The sequence below is a fragment of the Pyxicephalus adspersus genome, chromosome 3 (assembly GCF_032062135.1).
Source record: "Pyxicephalus adspersus chromosome 3, UCB_Pads_2.0, whole genome shotgun sequence".
NCBI classification, from domain to species: Eukaryota; Metazoa; Chordata; class Amphibia; order Anura; family Pyxicephalidae; genus Pyxicephalus; species Pyxicephalus adspersus.
This window is the reverse complement of record NC_092860.1, coordinates 118,952,764-118,974,108: the sequence shown is the minus strand read 5'-3', so window position 1 is coordinate 118,974,108 and position 21,345 is coordinate 118,952,764. Positions and strand designations below refer to the sequence as shown.

The 21,345-nt window shown below is 36.2% G+C and overlaps 1 protein-coding gene across 1 annotated transcript in view; it reads left to right on the top strand.

Annotated features, from left to right (window-relative positions):
• Positions 1 to 16,503, top strand: part of MTNR1A (melatonin receptor 1A) — a 113,493-nt gene extending 96,990 nt beyond the window's left edge. The window contains exon 2 of the mRNA XM_072406157.1: positions 9,554 to 16,503. Coding sequence (XP_072262258.1) covers positions 9,554 to 10,422 — 869 coding nt within the window. The 3' untranslated portion in view covers positions 10,423 to 16,503. The remainder of the gene's footprint in view (positions 1 to 9,553) is intronic.
• The last annotated feature ends 4,842 nt before the right edge of the window (positions 16,504 to 21,345 follow it).

Sequence of the window (21,345 nt, the reverse complement as noted above, 5' to 3'; positions counted from 1 at the left end):
TAAAAGTTACCTTGCACACAGAATAATAAATACTGATGGATGCCAAGCATTCCTCTATAGCCTGTTCCAATATAGTGCACTAAGTGGCTCATTGTATACATTTTTATGCTTTGAAGGCATTGTAGCCTGCAATGCCAACCTGCAGTGCCAACCTTTAAGCCCATACAGACATCAGATAGTCATGGTAATACTGGAAATCTTCCCATTGACAGATGAAGAAACAAGTTCTATTCTATGAAGTGGAGAGGACGAGCCAGCAGGATACCGTTGTGCTCTGTTCCATATGAAAACACAGCGGTCATTCTCCATTGGTCATTCATCAATTCATTAGGGTGCTGTACATGTGTTAGATTTTCACCCAACCATTCATCTTTGCTGACAATCATCTGATGTGTGTACATAGATTAACATTGTACTTTGCACTATGCCTGTAATTGTTAATTACGTCTTGAATAGAATAAATGCTGGATGAAAGGAAGAATCAATGCAAGGTGTACGGATGTCTTTCATACTTCTCCTGCTTTTAATCACATGACAATGTGACATTACATTATATGATCAAGCATGGGATTTGTTTGGAAAAATTGGAATACCTATCTTGGGAGAGATTTTCCTTCACTTTACGGCTTAAAGGTGATCAGAAAATGCAACTCAAATTTTTAGGTCATTATCCAGCCTTATGAGCTCTGACCACTTATAACATTCCAGCTTTGCTCTTCAGAGGTTTACATGTGATGAAAAAGCTGCATTCCTTTATAAGTCAGCTTGTTGGTGACATTGCAGAGAAAACTAACACATTTATCTTCTTTTCTGGGTCACTCCACTCCCAGGAGCTACATGGAATGTCTCTCTGTGCTTATAGCGTATGAATGAAAGCATATTTAAACATTTATATTTGTATGCCAGTCATTTGCAATCCCTGCTGTGAAGGGTAATGAATATTAGCAGCTAAGTCAATTTAATTAGTTATAGTTGATATATTGTAAGTGCATATTTAGTATAATATACAATAATAATAATACAATCTGTAAAAATATATTGATCTTATTATGCTTAGGATACAAGCATCTCTTTTCATCAGAAGGTTTTGCTTGGTTTTCAATATGGAACACACCTAATACATATCGCAGAATTACTGTACAGAGCATATTTTATTATAGCTAACTTTGTGCTAAGAAATTTTTTTTCTGTAGTAAACTCTGGTGGATGGTTTGGTACACCTAGGTACACTTTAATTAAATGACTGAGTAGCCCATATATGTTGGGTCAACTGAACAGAATGTTCCAGGTAAAGACATACTGTACTGGTAAATCAGACCTTGACTTGGGTTGGGTATGGACATATAACTATTTACATATTCTTAACTAGTAAACAAGATTTTAAGCCCACATATGGGCAAGTTCTTCTTACCCTAAACCCCCCCCCCCCATTTACAGCCATATGTTAGAGAAACCGTTTCCAAACAGATTTTATTCACTTAAGTCCACCATCATTTTCCCGCGGAGAAAGCGATGGGTGCCATCTTCGGTCATCTTTTCTGGTCTTCTTGCTACATCACCCAATCTCACACTGCACAGGTGCTAGATCGGGTGACGCAGCCCACTGTAAAGGGGAAAAAAAGAGAGCCGATCTCACTGTGCATGTGTGAGATCAGCATCTCTTTCCCCTTAGAGCAGAGGTGTCAAACTCAATTACACAAAGGGCCAAAATTAAAAACTTAGACAAAGTCACGGGGCAACCTTGAAATTTTTCCTTGTCATTAGATATAAACCATTTTCATATGCAAACAAAGAGGTTTTGCATTTTTTCACATTCAATCTGAAACAAGCTTATACTAGAGAAGGAGACATAAAATTTTTTTTTAATTTTATTTAAGAAAATATCTTATGCCTCTTTCTCTGTTTGTAGCCTTTAGAGTTAAATTTCAATGGTAACCTTTTTGCACAGGCTAACAATAATAATAATGTTCTTCTTTGAAAATCCAACCATTCAAGTCCATGCCTTGGAGTAGCAAGGAAAAGTACAGCTGAGAAGGGAGTGCTGGAAATGTGAGACGCGTCCAATGCCAAGCTAAATCTTATTGAGCGTCCCACTGCCACTGGAACTCCATCTTCATTGAAATAGCGCTGCTACTAATAATTCCCGGCATTATTTCCATCTTTAAAACATTTCAATGGGGGGCCACGCATATGCAGAGAACCCATTAGTCTATAGACGTGAGTGATTTCAGGAATTGTAGTAGCGGCGGTATTTCAATGCAGCAGAGGGCCAGCTGCAGTTCATATTTAGGATTCCTTTGTGGGCCAAAAAAAGGACATTGGGGGCCAGATTTAGCCCCTGGGCCAGAGTTTGACACCCCTGCCTTAGAGGAAAAAAATCTCCTTCTGTAGAAGGAGCTGCAGAATAAGATCTAGGAGCCTCCTGGGATGCATGACGTAGGTATCCTGGGAGGCTCTTCACTCCCATTCTGTCTTGATTACCGTGGCAATCAAGACTTAAAAGGGCGGAGCTGCACCCTTTTTTTCAAATAAGAGGGACAACTAGAAAGGAAAGAGAAATGGAAAAAATTGTGTCCCTCCAAATAAGGGATAGTTTGAATCTTTAAAACAAAAAAAAATTACTTTTTTTTTATATATTTAAGGGTTGTCCACCCTTTTATGTAAAGTAAAATAGTTGAGTTTAGGTCCGCTTTCATCATTAACATTTTGGTCAGCAACAATGATATTTTAGATCCACAATGATGCAATTCTGCCAGTTTTACTAAAATGAAGTAAATTGCAGTAAATAAACAATAATAAAAAATAGGTAAATTGGCATGTAATATACAAACTAATGAAAGAAACAAACTAGATCTGCATGTAGGGTAAAAAATTGCAGTTCAAACACATCAGAGTTCCAATAATAAAAGTTCATCCTTGTTAATATAATTATAAAGATAAAGAAAAACAAGATGTCACACACTAATATATATTAGGTGCCCAATCTTAGACTTAATTATTTATTTCGTTTCCATAGCTAAGTGCACTAAACATATCCAGGAAGAAATAAAAAAAAAAATTATCCTATTGTTTTGGAAAATGATAGTGGCACAACAGATACAATCATGAACAGTTCAACAAATCTGAATGAAAGCAAATGTATATCCTGGGTTTTGTAAATATCACCAGACTCAGTAAATTAAATCTACTGATAGGTTTACCTATTTTATTTAACACTGACCCAAATTCAAGTAACAGCAATTAGCGCAAAGTAGGCAATCCAGGAGAACTGTAAATGTAAGAGAAATGTAACAAACTGTGACAGAAATACAATGGATTGCCCACAGGGTAACTTAAATGGGAGGGAGATCTGGCAGGTATTCAGATTCTTGCCTTTATGCCTGCGCTGTATCTTGAAGAGCAACTGATAATACCAGGCTTACCCAACATGGTTTCCAAAGCCTAAGCAGAAATTTGATCTGTTTTACTATGTTTAATAAATCTAAACTATCCCTAAGTTGGAGGGACATAGGTCTATAGTATATAGACATAGGAGTATATAGGTCTTTATAAACAATAATAAAAAAATCTTCCTAAATATGTTAATTTTCAAACATGTTGAACTAGTTAGGTCATCAAATCATCCAAACTTAATACTTCGGTATTATACATGTTATTTTAAAAAGCAATACAAAAGAAACAAAAAAGCAAATGTAAGTGCCACCTTTTGTATTTTCTTAATTAGCAGGATGCTTAACCTCCCTAGCGGTAACCCCGAGTGTTACTAGGGGTAGAAAAAAGTTGCTAAAAGCGGTAACCCAGAGTCACACTCGGGGTAGGTAATCCTATGGGAGGTAATAGTAAATACAGCCTTACCTGATCCGCCAGGGTCCCGCGCCGCCCATCGCCGCAATTCCTGTCTTCTTCTCTCTTCTTCCGGCCGGCTTCTTCACCCGATGAGCCACCGGGAGTTCGCAGTGACGTCTGTGTGTGTGTACGTTGCCGGCGGGGCGGTGCAGGAAATTCAAAATCCATTTGTATTGCATTCAATACAAAATCACTATATTGAATGCAATACATTGGATTTATATGTGTAAAAGCAGTACATTGTTTTCAAGAACATTTATTTTACAGTATATATAATAGTATGAGTATATTACTATATTACACGTGTTTTGTCTCTTTTCCGACATGTTTCGTCCTAAGGGCCTTTTTCGGGGGATCAGGGAGACATTTATGGGTTAAACTAATGAGGAGAAAATATAAAACTGGTATTATATAAAGAATAAGTGACAAGTGTTAATAAGACTCAATTATATATTACATAGACCTATGTAACACAAAACTATCCACAACGTCCAGAAAATAATATATATATACCATCAAAAACGATCCTAGTTTTTTAACATCAAAAGATGTTTTCATCAAATAATCCCAGTTTGAACAGTAATCATAGGTTTACATGTCATAAAAAAGTTTTTGATCACTTATCAAACTGGGATTATTCGATGAAAACACCTTTTGATGTTGGAAAAGCCTTCTTTTTACCTCCTTTAAGTACCTATCTGTATCATAAGGCTTGGCAAGGTTGTATTGACTTGCCCTCTACCCTCTACCATTACCGAAATATTTTCCTAATTAGCAGTATTACACAATATATAATATATATATATATATATATATATATATATATAGCTGTCTCATGGCTGTTTGGCTCTCAAGCTAATCTATTGCCTGATATCACAAACATTGAACAAATAAGCAGTTCTGACATCACTCTGACCGAACACGATGCATGCTTGTATGAGTTAATGTCAATGACAATGTGTTAAAACTAGAGCCCGATGAATAACTAGTGTTTTTTAAATTGGGGTCAGCAAAACTAGCCTACATTTTTCATTTGATTCACATTTTTAGGTTTAATACGTGCTACAACTAAAAAAAGCTATAGAAAAAAGCTTGTGAAAATGCCAGTTCTTCAAAAATGCTTTCTTTAGAGAATGCTACAGTAAGCAGATTATTTTATGTAATCTATTTTAATTTAATCAGCTGTGATGGAATCCAATGACACATAACAAGACATGCCCAATGGGCAATATCTCATTATAGAGAGCTTGGAGCTGCTGCTTTGCTTTTCATTCACATAATAAAACCTCTTAAATCCTTGAATGGATTTTTACAACAGAATTTTGTTATTAGGAAAGATATTGGGAAATCAAAGTGTATTCCTGACTATAAATAAGCTACATTTTCTATGAAAAAAGGCCCTTAAGTGATGATTCTTTTATAGTTTTGATGTGACTTTATTGTTAGAATATGAGCTGTACCTGTACCTGTATAATAAGTGAGTGTCATGATTATATCCTTCCATAATTATCTACAATAAATACTGAGATATCTAAAATTTAATATAAATGTTTTATTAACGATAAACTCAAGATGTCATATTAATGGTAGGATGTATAGCAGTAAAGGGTTATAGTTTACAAAGGTTGAAAAAAGACATACATTTATCAAGTTAATTCACTATGGAAATAAACATATCCCAGATAAAAACTCCATAGAAATAGTTAATCCAGAAGAAGGCAAAAAAAATACATATAAACGCGAAATATATTTAGGACTAGTTGGGTAAAAAAATTTCTGATCCCATAAGACAGTCTGATGTTCCCTGATTAACAGTCTCTGTTGTCTTTACTTTAAAACTTTAATTCCCAGTTATATTCTGTGCATCTAGAAAAATATCCAGCTTTTTCCTAAAGCAACTATGGACCTTGCTAAAACTACTTCCTGAGGAAGCCGATTCCACATTTTCACAGACCTTACAGTGAAGAATCTCTTCCTTATCTGAAACTTAAACTTCTTTTCCTCCAGACGCAAAGAGTGCCCTCTTGTTCTTTGTAATGAACTCAAAGTGAATAATGGGGAAGAGAGTACTCTATATGGACGCTTTATATATTTATACAGGGTGATCATATCCACCCTGAACTTCTCTTCTCAAGGGAGAATAGATTCAGTTCAGCTAATCTCTCCTCATAGCTGAGCTCCTCCATTCCTTTTATTAGTTTAGTTGCCCTTCTCTGCACTCTCTCCAATTCCACAATGTCCTTTTTGTGAACTGGTGACCAAAACTGGACTGCATATTCCAGATGTGGTCTGACCAATGCTTTGTACAGGGGCAGGATTATGTCTCTATCTCTGCAGTCTATTCCTCTTTTAATACAAGAAATTACTTTGCTAGCTTTATTATTGTAGCTTGGCATTGCATGCTGTTATTAATTCTATGATCTACCAGAACCTCCAGATCCTTCCATGCATGTTGTTAGCCTCCAAGTGCATAACTTTACATATTTATCTATAATAAATGCCATTTGCCACTTCGCAGCCCAATCAAACAGTACATCCAGGTCTGCTTGTAGATTATATACATCCTGTATGGACTTAATTCCATTACATAGTTTGGTGTCATCTGCAAACACAGAAATGGTACTTTTAATCCCAAACTCTATATCATGTATGAAGATGTTAAACAGTAAAGGTCCCAACACTGAACCCTGGGATACACCACTAATAATCTTAGACCATTCAGAGTATGAATCATTAATTAGAACTCTCTGGATCCGGTCTTTAAGTCAGTTCTTTATTCATTTATATATTGACTTTTCTAAACCTATTGACCCTAACTTGCATAATAAACGTCTGTGGGGTACAGTGTCTAATGCTTTATCAATGTCCAAGTACACTATCTTAGCTGCTTTTCCACTGTCTACCTGTTTACTTACTTCCTCATAAAAAGAGAGTAAATTTGTTGTTTAACAACTTTGTTCTTTCTTGAATGCATGCTGACTATCACTTTTGATATTGTTTTATAGGAGAAATTCTTATATATGCAGTTCCTTTTTCAAACTGTTTTTATTGCAGAAGAGACATTACCAACTATACACAACCCACCAGCTTGCAATATTTTAGTTTTAGTTTAGCTCCACTTTAGAGGTAAAACGGGTTTATACTTTTCATCATTTTAAACTTTTATACTAGGCTTTTAAAATAGGACAATTTACAATACATTACATTCTTGTCTTCCCAATCCTGATTATAAAATAGGCCACCTGCAATTTTATTATAGTTGCTATTTTACATCTTCTTGATTTGGATGGAGTGGGTTGAGAAGGTATAATAGGGTCAAAAACACTTTAAAATGATGTTTCATTGTGACTGACACACAAACATGTGCATCAATCTTTTACATGAGCAGACTAAAACAACAGTTCAGAGCAATGCAAAGTAGATGTGTACTTGATTATGTATGAAGATGACAAGCAAATGCATTTGTGCATTGAACCCACTCATGTGTTGTGCCCTGTAAATGTACTAAAAGGCAAAGGAGAGAGTAAAAAACCAGGAACTATGAAATATGTGTGCAACTGTGCAAAAATAGAGCAAATTACTTTTGCACTATAGGATTTGCACTTTAACGCTTTTTGTAAAATAAGTGGAAAATTGCAGCAGAAATCCTTACTACAGCTGCATTAATAGAATGCTAATATGTTATAAAGCATTCAAGAGGCATGAATCAAGGAAACCTGAGGAGCATTTGATTTAAAAACTGCAGAGATTAAGTTGGTTTTAAAGAAACTATCAACTCCATTTGGTATGGAATACAGTGTAATTATTATCATTTATGCATAGCTGGTGACCCTTTAACTTTTTGTTTTACATTATACCAGTGTAGTTAGAAAAATGTAATAATGTAACACAATCTATAGTATCCTCTCATAAAAGTCAATTTAAATTCTTTTTTGGTACAAAGTATATTCAAGTCCCCAAAGCAGCTTTAAGTGATGTTGTATCTGTTCAATTTTAAAATTCTTTTTCCAACATTTGTCCTTGTAAATTCAACAAGCATTATAGATCAAAAATTAGGGAAATAATTATATAACTAAAATGTATTTAAAATGCTGCAAAGAAAACTATGCCATTACACTTAAAAATGTTTGGAATGTTCCAATGGATGTCTGGGATAATGCATATTTAATTACATCAGGAAGAACATTCTGCATATCTTACAAGACTTTCAAAACTATCAGGAGACGAAAACGAAGAAACAACCCATGGCACACAAATGATTTGAGGGCCCCCAAAATAGGTGGCTTTTAAAATTTTAATATTACTTCTGTTTTTCACAAATCATGATATTTAAATTCTTCACCTAATCAGTCTTGTAATGATAGTTGTCTAATTAGGGTAATTTTCATGAAAAGCATGATCTATATGCCGCATCTAAAACATGATTTTTGTATTGCATTTTATTGACTTTATTCTGCAGTAACTTAAGTCTAAAAAGCAGAACTTCAGTAAAACATATAAGAGTATATTATATAATATTATTTAATAAAACCTCAGAAGTAGGTAGTTGGGAGGGGAAAGGGAATATATGTTATAGAACATCACAGTTTCCCAAGACAAGAAGCAAAGGAAGATGTAACAAAAATGGTTAAAGCTGGGGGTCTGCCTAAAATGAATAGCCCTCAATCCCTCCACAATCCAATTCCAGTAGGTCCAGCTCCGTCACCGCTTCTTTGTTCTTTTTGGCATGAACAGGACAGCAGGTGTGGCCATCTTCTCCTTCTTCTTCTGGCTTCTGCTGACATCATTCAATCTTAGATTAGGGGAAATGTTTTCCTGAAAATTAAAAAATAAAGTGCTGATCCCATTGAGCATTTTTTTGGATTCCAGAAGAGCCCTTTATGACACATGCCAGATATCGGGTGTGAGCAGAAGGAGCAGCCCAGAGCCTCCTATGATATGTGACATATGTATACCCGGAAGCTGTGGATTTCCCCTTTCAGTCTTTACTACCGCAGCACCTTTCCTGGTTTGGCAAAGTAACCCATTGTGTTATCTTAGTGCTACTAACCTGCTCAATTATTAATCCATTATCATTATCAGCATTGACAGAAAACCGGGGTGATGATCAAAAAAAAAAAAAAAAAAACACGAACCAGACTGTAACAGAGTGATCTTTTTATTTGCATAAAGTGTATGTAAATCACAAAAGGCTCAAGTAACACAAATTGTGTATGTATTTCATCTATATATGGTGTGCTATAATGTAGGAGAATGGGTAAGACAAGCATTAGATTTCTTTCAAATATGAAAATGTTATGTCATTGTTACCGGACTGTAAGCTCCTGTCCACTTGCTAATTAAGCTCTGCTATTAATGTTCACCAAGGCTAGAGAGAATACACTTTCATCAGTGAAACTGGGTAATCCAACAAACCTGGAATGGATCTGGGCAAAGATTAAAAACATTTGCTAACTAATAGCTAATTACTTTTAGGAATTCCATTTCAGGTTTGCTGAATTACCCAGTTTTACTGATGAAAGTGTATCCTCCCCAGCTGTGGAGAGCCCTAATAAATCAGGGTCGTTTTAGCATTAGCATAGGGGTAATAAGTTGCATTTATTAACTACACCGTTTTTCTTGGTTGTTTTTTAATTGCTGGATTATCGTTCAAAAAAATGAAAATGATTAACACTAAAATACTAACTTTTTTTTTCTTCTTTTATAGGGAATATATTTGTCGTAAGTCTGGCTGTGGCTGATCTTGTGGTGGCCATCTATCCATATCCTTTGGTACTGACATCAATATTTCGGAAAGGATGGAATCTTGGATATCTCCACTGCCAAATTAGTGGATTCTTGATGGGAATAAGCGTCATAGGATCTATATTCAACATTGCTGGTGTTGCAATCAACCGTTATTGTTACATTTGTCATAGCCTCAAATACGACAAGTTGTACAGTGACAAAAATTCATTGTTCTATGTAATTCTGATTTGGGTGCTAACGTTTATTGCCATTGTGCCAAATTTATTTGTTGGATCTTTACAATATGATGCTCGGATCTACTCATGTACATTTACGCAATCTGTTAGCTCTGCATATACCATAGCAGTGGTATTTTTCCATTTTATACTCCCGATAACTATTGTAACTTTTTGCTACTTACGTATCTGGATCTTGGTTATACAGGTGAGACGTAGGGTGAAGCCAGATAATAAACCTAAACTAAAACCTCATGATTTTAGGAACTTTTTGACCATGTTTGTGGTTTTTGTGTTATTTGCGGTCTGCTGGGCGCCACTGAACTTCATTGGTCTGGCTGTGGCCGTGAATCCAGACACAATTATCCCCAGAATTCCTGAATGGTTATTTGTTGGCAGTTATTACATGGCATATTTCAACAGTTGCCTTAATGCTATCATATATGGTCTCCTGAACCAGAATTTCAGGAGGGAATACAAAAGGATCGTCATTTCTATTTGTACTGCAAAGATATTCTTTCAGGAAAGTTCTAATGATGGAGCAGAGAAGATTAAAAGGAAACCATCACCGATGTTGACAAACAATAACCAGGTCAAGGTTGACTCTGTGTGAAACTGAATTATGAATAGATACAGTATGTATATCATATTAAATGAGAACTCCATTAAAAATATATATATTTTATAGATAGATATATATTTATTTGTTTTGACTGTACCCTTTTCTTTGAGTCTCAGACCTAAAAATTCCTCCACAGCACAGGCTTTTAAGGATATATTTTTGGTGCTTCGCAGTTGCAAGTATTTGAGGAATTTACATATCTCCTGTCACCTTTAACATCCTTTTATACCCAAATATACTCTTTTAGGACCAGCCCAAAAAATTGCGGCACTACCCAAAGCATCCCCCAAATAAAGACACCTATTTATTTTGGGTTTTAGGAATAAGAACAGGAGTGATGGAGCTATTTCTACCAAAGTATGAGCAACAACATTCTATACTTCTACAGACGGGGAATCCTTGCTCTCTGTGGAGGAAATAAAAAGTTGTACTGTAGATTTCAGTGGCAAAGTAAATATGTAGGTGATACCTTATTTGTTCCCAACCTAATGCTAAGCCTCTGGAAATGCTAAGTTCCCTTCTTTATGGATATCTGTTCTAATTCATCCAGGTCATAATATATCTAGCAGTACTTAGTCACATTCAGCTGGACTTGTTCTTCTAATCTTTCGCAGCCTTCCAAACTGCTTTATCAATTCAGTTCAGATAGAAACTAAATGTTTCCAAAAGCCTGTATCACAAACTTTATTTAGTTAGCTATATGAAAGATGTCACCTACATTTTTATATTTTTTTCTCTGCGGATGTAAAGATTTTGCAGCACCGTGTCAGAAAAACTGGATAACCGGAAGCCTAAAATATTTACTTTGCAATTATTTTTAATAGAACAAAAAATAGGTTTAATCCCCAGTTTAGAATAGCTGGTAAAGTCATGTAGTCCATTTAGCCCTATTTTCTAAATATACATTTTGAAACAAATTTACAGCACAGAGACAACTTATTATTATCATGTACAGAGCCAACGTGTTATGCAGCATGTTTCATGTCATGTCACATGTAAATGTCCCTACCATAGACATAATGTCATTTTTAGAGGAAGCCAATTAACCTACCTGCATATTTTGTTTTGGAGGTACCAACATGAATATCGAAAGAACCTGCAAATTCTTTGCAGATAGTATCATTGCTAAGGTTGCTATTGCCAAACCTTTGACCCAAGTGCTGCAAAAGCAAGACATATTCTGAATGATTTCCAATGCTTTCTTTTAACTGATCCTAATGCCAAATATGAATTAAATATGGGAAAAGCAAATGTTGCTAGCATGGTGGCTTTGTATACCTAATCTGTGCTAGTAAATTAAATTAAAGGTTTTCATTCTCCCTGAATTGCATACTTCTCTGTATTGTATTATAAAACCTGATTACTTTTCCATTTCCCTGCTATAAATTTGTGATAAATGATGTGATAAAACAACTGCTAGTGAAATGGCAAGAAAGGGTTAATCCAAATGAAAGAACAAAGGATAGATTTATATATATGTGTAAATGGAGTTCTCTTTTAATATTTCATAATGTTATTTGTACCTTCTGGTGTAAACTTCTATTAAAACCACAGGATATCGCAATACAATACCTCGACTGAAGGAATTCAGGGCACATTTGTTTTGCATTGTATAAATTTTATTCTTAGAAAAAAACAGTAAAACTCATTTGTGTCTTCATATTCATAATATTTAGTTAAGGGAACATGCATACATATAGAAATAATTTTTAGAATACTTAGAGATGCTTTAGAATAAAATAATCCATTCTTCCAAAATATATTACACTGTAAGTAGCACTGGCAAGTAGACCCAATGAGGGCTACATTTGGGTGCAGAGATACAGGACAGACAGCCATACTCTCACCCCTGGACATTTACAAAACAATTTGACCTCCGCTTGAAGTTGTCTGACAAAGCATTTTATGTTCCATCTTATCTGTTGCTTTAGACGCTCTTTAAATGCTTTTAGTTTTAAGGCTCACTGTGAATACTTTGAGACCAAACATAGTTATATATGATTTCAAGGTCTGGTATTTTTCTGGGTAATTACCAAAACAGTTGCTGCTTACAGCAGGATACAGGTGGTCCCTGGGTTAAGAACATCCGACATACGGACGCCTCCTAGATACGAAGTGGGCTTCCCTGCTTGCTCCTGTTCAGAATGGAGGCTTGGAGGGGGGCGGTTTGCATGACTTTCAGATGAAATCTTTTGCTAAACACAGCTGAGGTTGTGGGTGATCTTAGGGGGGTGAGCTCTTCTGCAACTTCTTGTATCTCTTTAATGACAAGACAAACTCTGCAGCTGTTTCTTTTTGCATATCAAACCACAACTTGCTCCAGAAGTTAATGAATGTCTAGACTACATAAAGATTTATTTATTTATTTTTTTGTGATTAACTCACAGTGAGGATTTTATACAGTAACTGACACTATGCTGCCTAATGTTATGTTGAGACGAGCATTTGTCCTAATTGCATTTAGTAAAATAATGTATATGTTCCGACTTACATACAAATTCAACTTAAGAACAAACCTACAGTCCCTATCCCATATCTATATAGGACTACCTGTATTAAAAAGTCAACGGTTTTTAAGTCCAGCTGAATCCAGACTGAATCCATCAACAGTGATTTTCCCAAACATATTTTAAGCAAGCAGGAAGAGAGCGTTGAACACACATTCAGTCTAAAATTCCTAAAGATCATAGAAAATGATCTAATTTATGGTTATAGTTTACTCTAACAATGCAGAAACACCTGCCAAAATCTGCTCACCTTATAGAAAAGCTGACAATCAGTGGCTTTGTTGTTAATTTTGAAGACATGTTTTTCCACAACACTTGCAGCTACAAAGGTGAGAGCTTTGTTGAAAGTGCTTTTACTGCTTGTTCAGAATATGTGAATACTTAGTTTGCATAGTATGGGTACAGAATAACCTAAATATTTAGCAAGCCTTTTACACAGACTAGCATTCAAAATGACTGAACCTATGTTGCATTTTAGGCTGATATAACAAACAATGAACCTTGTTTATGGACAACTAGTTAGTCCAAACATATGGTTATGGTTAAAGAAACTGGTTAACAGTTTGTTAAATTAGGTGTGGATTGTATGTAGATAATATACATTATCTGTATGTATTGAATATTAAGTAAAGGTTTAGTAAACCTGAGATCACATGGAAACCTTTTACATTTATTCTCAATTAAAAAAATAGCTGTTTGCCTAAAATCACATTTTCTATTTGACATAACTGCTCAACCATTCTGTTGGGCAAAAAAATATTGCAAAGTGAAAATACAGCATGCAAAGATTTATATACTATAGATGAATGGCATTATAGTCAAACTAAAGCCTAAATGCTGAAGAAATAAGGTGATGTTACAAAGGTTCTTAGCTATGCCTCTGTCTGTATATGCGTGAAATGCCCGTCAATACAAAGCCAGTAGAATGTAATACACAAAATGCTGGTCTTTTTCTAAGCCATTTCTTACTCAGTTTAAGTTAGCCAAAGTTACATATGATCTGTTTATTTCTCCACACTGCACTTAATACACAAAACACAACTGGTATATTTTTTATCTAAGATGTGAACAGTGTTTTGTCTGATGATGTTCTTTTGCTAAAGATATACATTAGGTTACCACTTTATTAGGTACACCAATCTAATACTCACATACAACAATACAACAGTACTCAGGTATGCTACAGCACATAAATGATGCTCAGTTTGTACCAAGAAGTCTTTGAAAAGTATTCCTATTCTCATTATATCGCTGCTGGAATCTTAGATCCTTGTTGTGTATACTATGTCCATGTTGCAGCAAAAAGAGAGATTCTTTAAAGCAAGTTAATTTTTAAGATCTTTAATACTGCAGAGATCACCTGCTCACTATAGCCTCAGTTTACATTTTTGCAACATATATGGAATAGACTGGTGCCATTTCTCTGTAATATTTTATAAAATATTCATCATTCAGAAATGTTCTTTTGCATACTGCTTCTGTGATTGTGGACCCCAAAATGATTGTGGGGGCAGATGTTGACTTTCTGTAAGCTGAAACAAAACAGAAAATTCTTCTTTGGTCTTTCTCATTGATTGCTGCCACCATTTGGAATCTTTTTTTTTTCTCCACGCCATTCTAAAAGACTCTAACATTTGTAGCGTAGTGTAGATTTTTACATGCTGCAACCACCATGTCTAGCACAATCATTCTGATGTTATCAGCAAGGATCAGAAATCAGCATTGAACACACCTTTCCTATGATAAAGTTGATTACAAAACGTAAGTTTGACAACAAATAAACCTCTAAAATTAGGATCAGAAGTACCTAATAGAGTGGCAACTAATTTTGTATACCCTATGTTAGCAACAAAAAAAACTACAACATTTTAGATATCTGATGATTGTTGAAATGTAGTAACTGTAAATAGTATTTTTCTTTCCACAGAGGCCTAACCACTGCTTATATGAACTATACAGTTTTTGCACTTTATCTGCTTGGATATGTTAAACATAAATACTTGAATACAGGATTAGGATGTTGGCAGCTATGGTATGCAGTATGCTAAAACCATCATCAATATAGGTGCCTGAGGAACTAAAGAAGTTTCATGGTCATATGAGAGTTTTGGAAAGCATGCCAATACATTGCCAAGGATCTTAATAATAATACTTGTTTACATTTAACTATAATGCTCAGACATATACTGTGTGAATATGCTTGCATCGTTTCGAACAAGGATAATATAATTTACTCCTATTTTTTTAAGAAGTTTAACATCTTTAGAAGCTTTTACCATTAGGTTTGTACTAGCAACATTTACTGAATACAATGCCTTTCTTCTGATGTCTTCCTCTAATATTGGTTGCAAAGCTATAACTACCTAACTTAGTGTCTCTCAACGAGTGTTCTGTGGACCTTAGGGTTCTTTCAGAGGTTTCCAGGGATTCCTAGAGCAATTTGAGCTTCTCAGGTCACTCTGACACCAATGATCTTTTTGGCTATCTGTAAGGGTTATATTCTTTCCACTCGCCACCAATGCAAGAGACAAACTTCCTGCTAACCCCCACAGTGTTAGATGTGGATATAGTAAATATATCAGGGGTTCCATGAGGGCCTGAAACTTGTTTTAGGGGTTCTCCCATGCCCAGGCCAAAATACACTTAGCTTACTGGAAGAACAATAATATTTTGGGTAGATAATAACTGCCACAGAAACTTGAGTATTCTTCTCTGCAGCTGACAACATCCCTGGAACAGCTTATATTAGATAGATATTACAATAAGGTCACTCTAGTATCTGTATTGGATATTTCATCTATTATGTGTTTCAGAGTATTTCTGGCCAGAGAAGGCCAGAAGAAGGAACTCTGACAACAAGTTTTGACCCCATGAGATAAAGAAGTCTGGAGTGTAATATACACTTTCATGTGTCCAAGCATAACTTATACATGCATTTAGGCAAACTGACCTTTTCATTTCTGTTTTTTCTCATTTCCATTTCTGTGCCATGTTTTACCCTTTACATTAATAGATATACTACATAGTAATACCCAGACTAAGTATCCAGTATTGCTTCATATCACATCTCAGGGCTGGAGAATAACATAAAACAAAATCTCCAGGAAGACTGGAAGATAAAGCATTCTATTTAGTAAAAGCTGTAAAAGAGCTTGTATAAGTTAAAAAATTATACTCATTTGTAATATAAAAACCCTTTTCAACATTTTTTGTCATTTATTGTAGGTATAGTAAGTTGCTTTTATGTGTAACTAAAAGATGGAATGCCAATTTTTTAAATCAGTGTTATAGTTGTTAATGGTTTGTTTTGCGTCACTTTGCCTTATTTTAAAGCAAACATTACTTTGACGTTCCAGTGACTTTGTGTTCCAAGATTTTTTGAAAATTATTTACTTGCCTTTATGGACTTAACATTTCACATGGACTTCAGCATTAAAAGTATGAGTCTTGAGACAATCTAAAGTTGTCTTTTGATCAGTATGAAGAGCGTTATGTTGTCTTATTTTATTTTTTTAAGAAGTGCTATCATGTATGTCAGAATGCTTATATGCAATAAAATGCTGTATCATGCTATTTTATGTGTCTGTGTGTTAATTAGGGTGACCAATCAGCCAAGGCAGAAACATATAAAAATCTGTTAGTACAAACCAGTATTTCTCAACAAGGTTCCTACAGAGGTTGTTTAGGGGTTCTTTGAGCTATGAACAATTTGTGCATCTTAGGTCAGTTTAAATGGCATCAATGATCTTTTTGGTTATATGTAAGGCTGGCATTTATCCCAATGGCCAGCAATGTAAGAGGCATTCATCCTTTTGACCATCAGGTTAAAAGCTGTGAATTTATTAATTATGAGAGTAGTGAAAGATATTTCAATAGATTCTCCCATAATAAAAAGGTCAAGAAAGAATGTTATAGACTATATTATGTGTATAACTTAGGAAGTTGTAGTGACTACTGAAAATTTATAAACATATACCTTACAGGTATCAGCAGGAATAGATTAAAAAACATTCACAAAAAAAACATTTAATTAAAGATTTACTGCAGATGGAGGATTTAGGTGGCTGTGTTAAGAAAACTCCTCTAAACACAGGTTTCTATTTATAATGTCATATAACATATCCATCATCATTATAGAAGAACAACAGATCTTTCTGTAAAAACAGCTTTTTATGTTATGGGGTTTCTACACTAAAATCTATAAATCATATTGAAAAGATTAAATTTCTCAATCATTAATATCTTTAAAGTGGAATGAAGCTCAAAGTGAAGATTTGCTAAAGTAAGATTAGCAATATTAAATATTATTATTATTATTGTTCATATTATTATTATTATTATTATTATTATTATTATTAATAAACAGGATTTATTTAGCCCCAACATATTAAAAATCGCTGTACATTAAATAGGGGTTGCAAATGACAGACAATTACAGACAGTGAAACAGGAGGAGGAGAGGACCCTGCCCCGAAGAGTTTATAATCTAGAAGGTGGGAGAAGAAACACTCAATAGGAGGGGAGCTATGTAGTGGTAAGAAGAAGAAAGGTAGGTAGGTAGGTAGGTGAAAAGTGGTAAGTGAAAAATGGGTTTTGAGTGCTCTTTTAAATTAGCAAAAAGTAGGAGCCAGCCGAATAGGACGAGGAAGACCATTCCAGAGAGTTGGGACCGAGCCGTGCGTGTGATGAGGTTATGAGTGAGGAAGTCAGTAGTAGGTCATTGGAGGAGCTGAGGTAGCGACTAGGGGAGTATTTTTTTACTAGGTCAGAAAGGTAAGTGGGACAACAGCTGTGGAGAGATTTGAAGGCAAAACACAGGAGCTTGAATTTGATTCTAAGGTGAAATGGAAGCCAATGGAGAGAACTACAAAGAGAAGCAGCAGAAGAGGAGCGGAGGGAAGGATGGATGAGTCTGGCTGCAGCACTCAAAATAGATTGTAGAGGAGAGAGTCAGGTTAGTGAAATACCAGAGAGGAGGATGTTACAGTAGTCCAGACGAGAGATAAGAGCATGTACAAGGAGTTTGGTGGTGTCTGGGGACAGGTAGGGACGGATTTTGGAGATGTTGCTTAGGTGAAAGTGACAGGACCTGGAAATGTTCTGAATATGGGGGGTAAATGAGAGGGCAGAGTCAAAGGTGACACCAAGACAACGTGCTTGAGGGGAGAGATGAATAACAGTGTTGTTAACCATTAGGAATATGTCAGGGGGAGATATGGAATTTGAGGGGGTGAAGATGATGAGTTCTGTTTTATCCAGGTTGAGTTTCAGAAATCTGTCAGACATTCATGATAATCAACAGTGTCAAAAGCTGGGGAAAGATCAAGGTGAAGGAGGAAGGAAAAGTTGCCTTGCAACTTAGCTCTGATGAGGACATTGGCCACTTTATTAAGGGCTGAATGGGCAGCTTAAAAGCCAGACTGGAGAGGGTCAGGGAGAGAGTTGGTGCTCAGGTAATCGGTGAGTCTTTTATAGACAAGGCACTCAAGAAGTTTGGAAACATATGGGAGAAGGGAGATAGGACAGTAGCTAGAATGTATGGAGGGGTCTAGTGAGGGATTTTTCAGGATAGGGAGAATAATCACATGTTTGAAAGCGGAGGGGTAGATACTAGCAAAAAGGGTGAGGTCGAATGGGGCATGGAGGAATGGGCATGGAGTAGATCAGAGGGAATGGGGTGGCAATGTCTTTGGTAGAAAAGGTTGTTGAGGGGGGAGCAGGTGTGGGGTTTAGGAGGGAGTCAATTGTTGAGAAAAGGCTGGGTAGGTTAGAAGCTTGAGAGGAAATGACAGCGGAGAAATAATTTTGCTTGGTGACAGTGAGCTCTGTGTTAAAGCTTTGTAGCTTGGCTTTGTAGTCCATGAAGTCAGCGCTGAGGCCAAATTTCCTCCACTTGTGCTCAGCTGCACGAACAGTCTTTTGTAGTTGTTTGGTGTGATTGTTGTGCCAGGGTTGGTAGTTAGCAGGACGGGGTAGCTGAAGGTGGCAGGGGCAACTTTATCCAGAGCCAGAGAAAGATTGTGGTTGAACAGAGTGGCAGCTTTATCCGGAGATGTGATTTTAGAGAGGGTGGGGACATAAGGCAGTTTGAGAATAGGTTATGGTCTAGGTTACAGATATTTATCTGCCATTGACCAGGTCTGGGGGGCTGGCAAAGTGGGGCAAGAGTTCGATAGGTTACTGTTGATAGGGTTGTGATCAGAAAGGGGAAATGGCGAATTGTCAAGGAGGGTGAGGTTGCAGAATTTGGAAAATACCAAGTCTAAAGTATGTTCAGCGATGTGTGTAGGGCTGTTTATGTTCTGTGTGAGTCCAAAGGAGGAGGTAATGGTGAGCAGTTTGGCTGAGGAAGGATGGTTGGGCTCATCTACTGCAACATTAAAGTCACCAAGGATAAGGGTGGTCAGGTTATGGGAAAGAATGTGTGGGAGCCAGGAGGCAAAGTTATCCAAAAATTGTAATACTGGGCCAAGGGGGCTGTAGACAACAGCAACAATGAGGAGTAGAGGGAGGAAAAGATGGACAGAGTGGACTTCAAAGGAGGTGAAAATGAGAAAGGGCGGGGTAGGAAGTACTCTGTATGTATAGTTAGGTGAAAGAATAAGACCTACACCCCCCCCCCCCCACTCTGTTGCCAGGTCTGGGGGTATGTGTAAAGTGCAGGCCTCCATACGAGAGAGCAGCAGCAGAGGCAGAGTCAGAAGGAAAGTCAGGAAAGCCAAGTTTCAGTAAGAGCCAGGAATTTCAGAGATTTAGAAAGGAGAAGGTTGTGTATAGGGGTTATTTTTTGACAACAAATCTGGCATTCTATAGACTGCCATAGAAAGGGGGTAGGAACTATTTATGGGTAGGGTGAACGAGAATAAGGTTAGGAGAAGGGAGTATTTTGCTGAGAGTGTATGGAAGAGAGAGGCTGTGGGGGGACAAGGATTAGGTGAGATGTCACCAGCAAGTAGCAGTAGAGAAAAGGTGCAGAAGCACAGACAGAGAAAGCATGAGGGTGAAGGACAATGAGTTAACAGACTGGGGAGGAGAAGAAATAGAGCCAGCAAAGAATGTACAGGGTGAATAATACATTTTAACAGATAATTGAGAACCATATGGATACAATTAACAATGTGGCAAACAGTTCATGAGTGCAGGTCCTGGGATGTGGGTTGTAGTGCGGCCTAAAAGCTTGTTGAGATCCAGGAGTGGGATAGAATGAGTCAGTCACAGAGATGGCTTGGTGAAATGGCAGTTTAGAATGGCAGCAGTGGAGGTTGTTTTTGAGTCCAGGTGGATGAATCAGTCCAAAGGCAAGAGATTGAAGTTGCAGAGTGTAATTGAATGTCCAATTCTGTTCCAATTCCTGGTTCAATTCCCTGGATTTTTTCCCATCGCATTTATAATTTGGCACCTAAATTTTGGGCACATTACCTTGCCTGTTGTTTAAATAGAAGTGCTTTGGGCCCTATCCATTTGTTCTAGCTGAGTGCACATTGATATTATACATATATAATACATAGATAACATCTAGGCATGTTAATTGTGCCGATGCAGTACCCTTATAGCTATATATCTGCAATGTGAGATCTTAACGTCTTTTGACTGCTATACTCAGAATTTTTGAAATGAGAAATGAAGAAGCACACTATAACAGGGTCTCCTTTTCTATTTTTGCTTCTCTTTCTCTATGGCTCTATTTCCCCAGCTATTAAAAAGAAATGTAAAGGGAACTGGATAGAAAGAGACAAAATTATTGTACTGCTACCAGTATGTATCAATTGAAGCCATTGATAATATAGATATCTAAAAACACAACGAACCTCTGATAAAAAAAAACATGTAAGTAAAACTGATTTGACAATACCAATAAATACCTTTTTTAAATGTAGAAGACAAGTAAAGAAGAAGCTAAATCTTAATGTGCCATACAAGTAATTCTTTATTCAAATTTATTATGAGGCTTCATGTTACTGGATCAAAAACACATGCATTACAACATTCAGCACAGCATCACTCTCTACTAGTATGGACAGTTGCTAAACAAAACGTCTCATGGGAATATATATTTTGAATTGAAAGTTACTTGGTATAACTTCTTCTCCAGTTAATAATCCTTTTAGGCAAATTACAAAGTGAGAAATGAATTATACTTTAAATGTTTGTTTACTTTGACATAACTTTATCTTTATAAATAACTTTTTCCATATAACTTTTCATCTTCACTGTTTATTTTTTTCTCTCTGGATTAGGCTGAGGTAAATTGGAATTGGAGTTGTGTACAAACTGGAAGGTTCTGGTAAGATACATGAGTCATGCAGACACAAAGTAAAATGTCTAATGCATATTGTTAGCATCCGTCAGGTCAAAGTTCCTGAATAACACAGCCATTTTGTGTGCGTGAAGATGACTGTACTAAGGG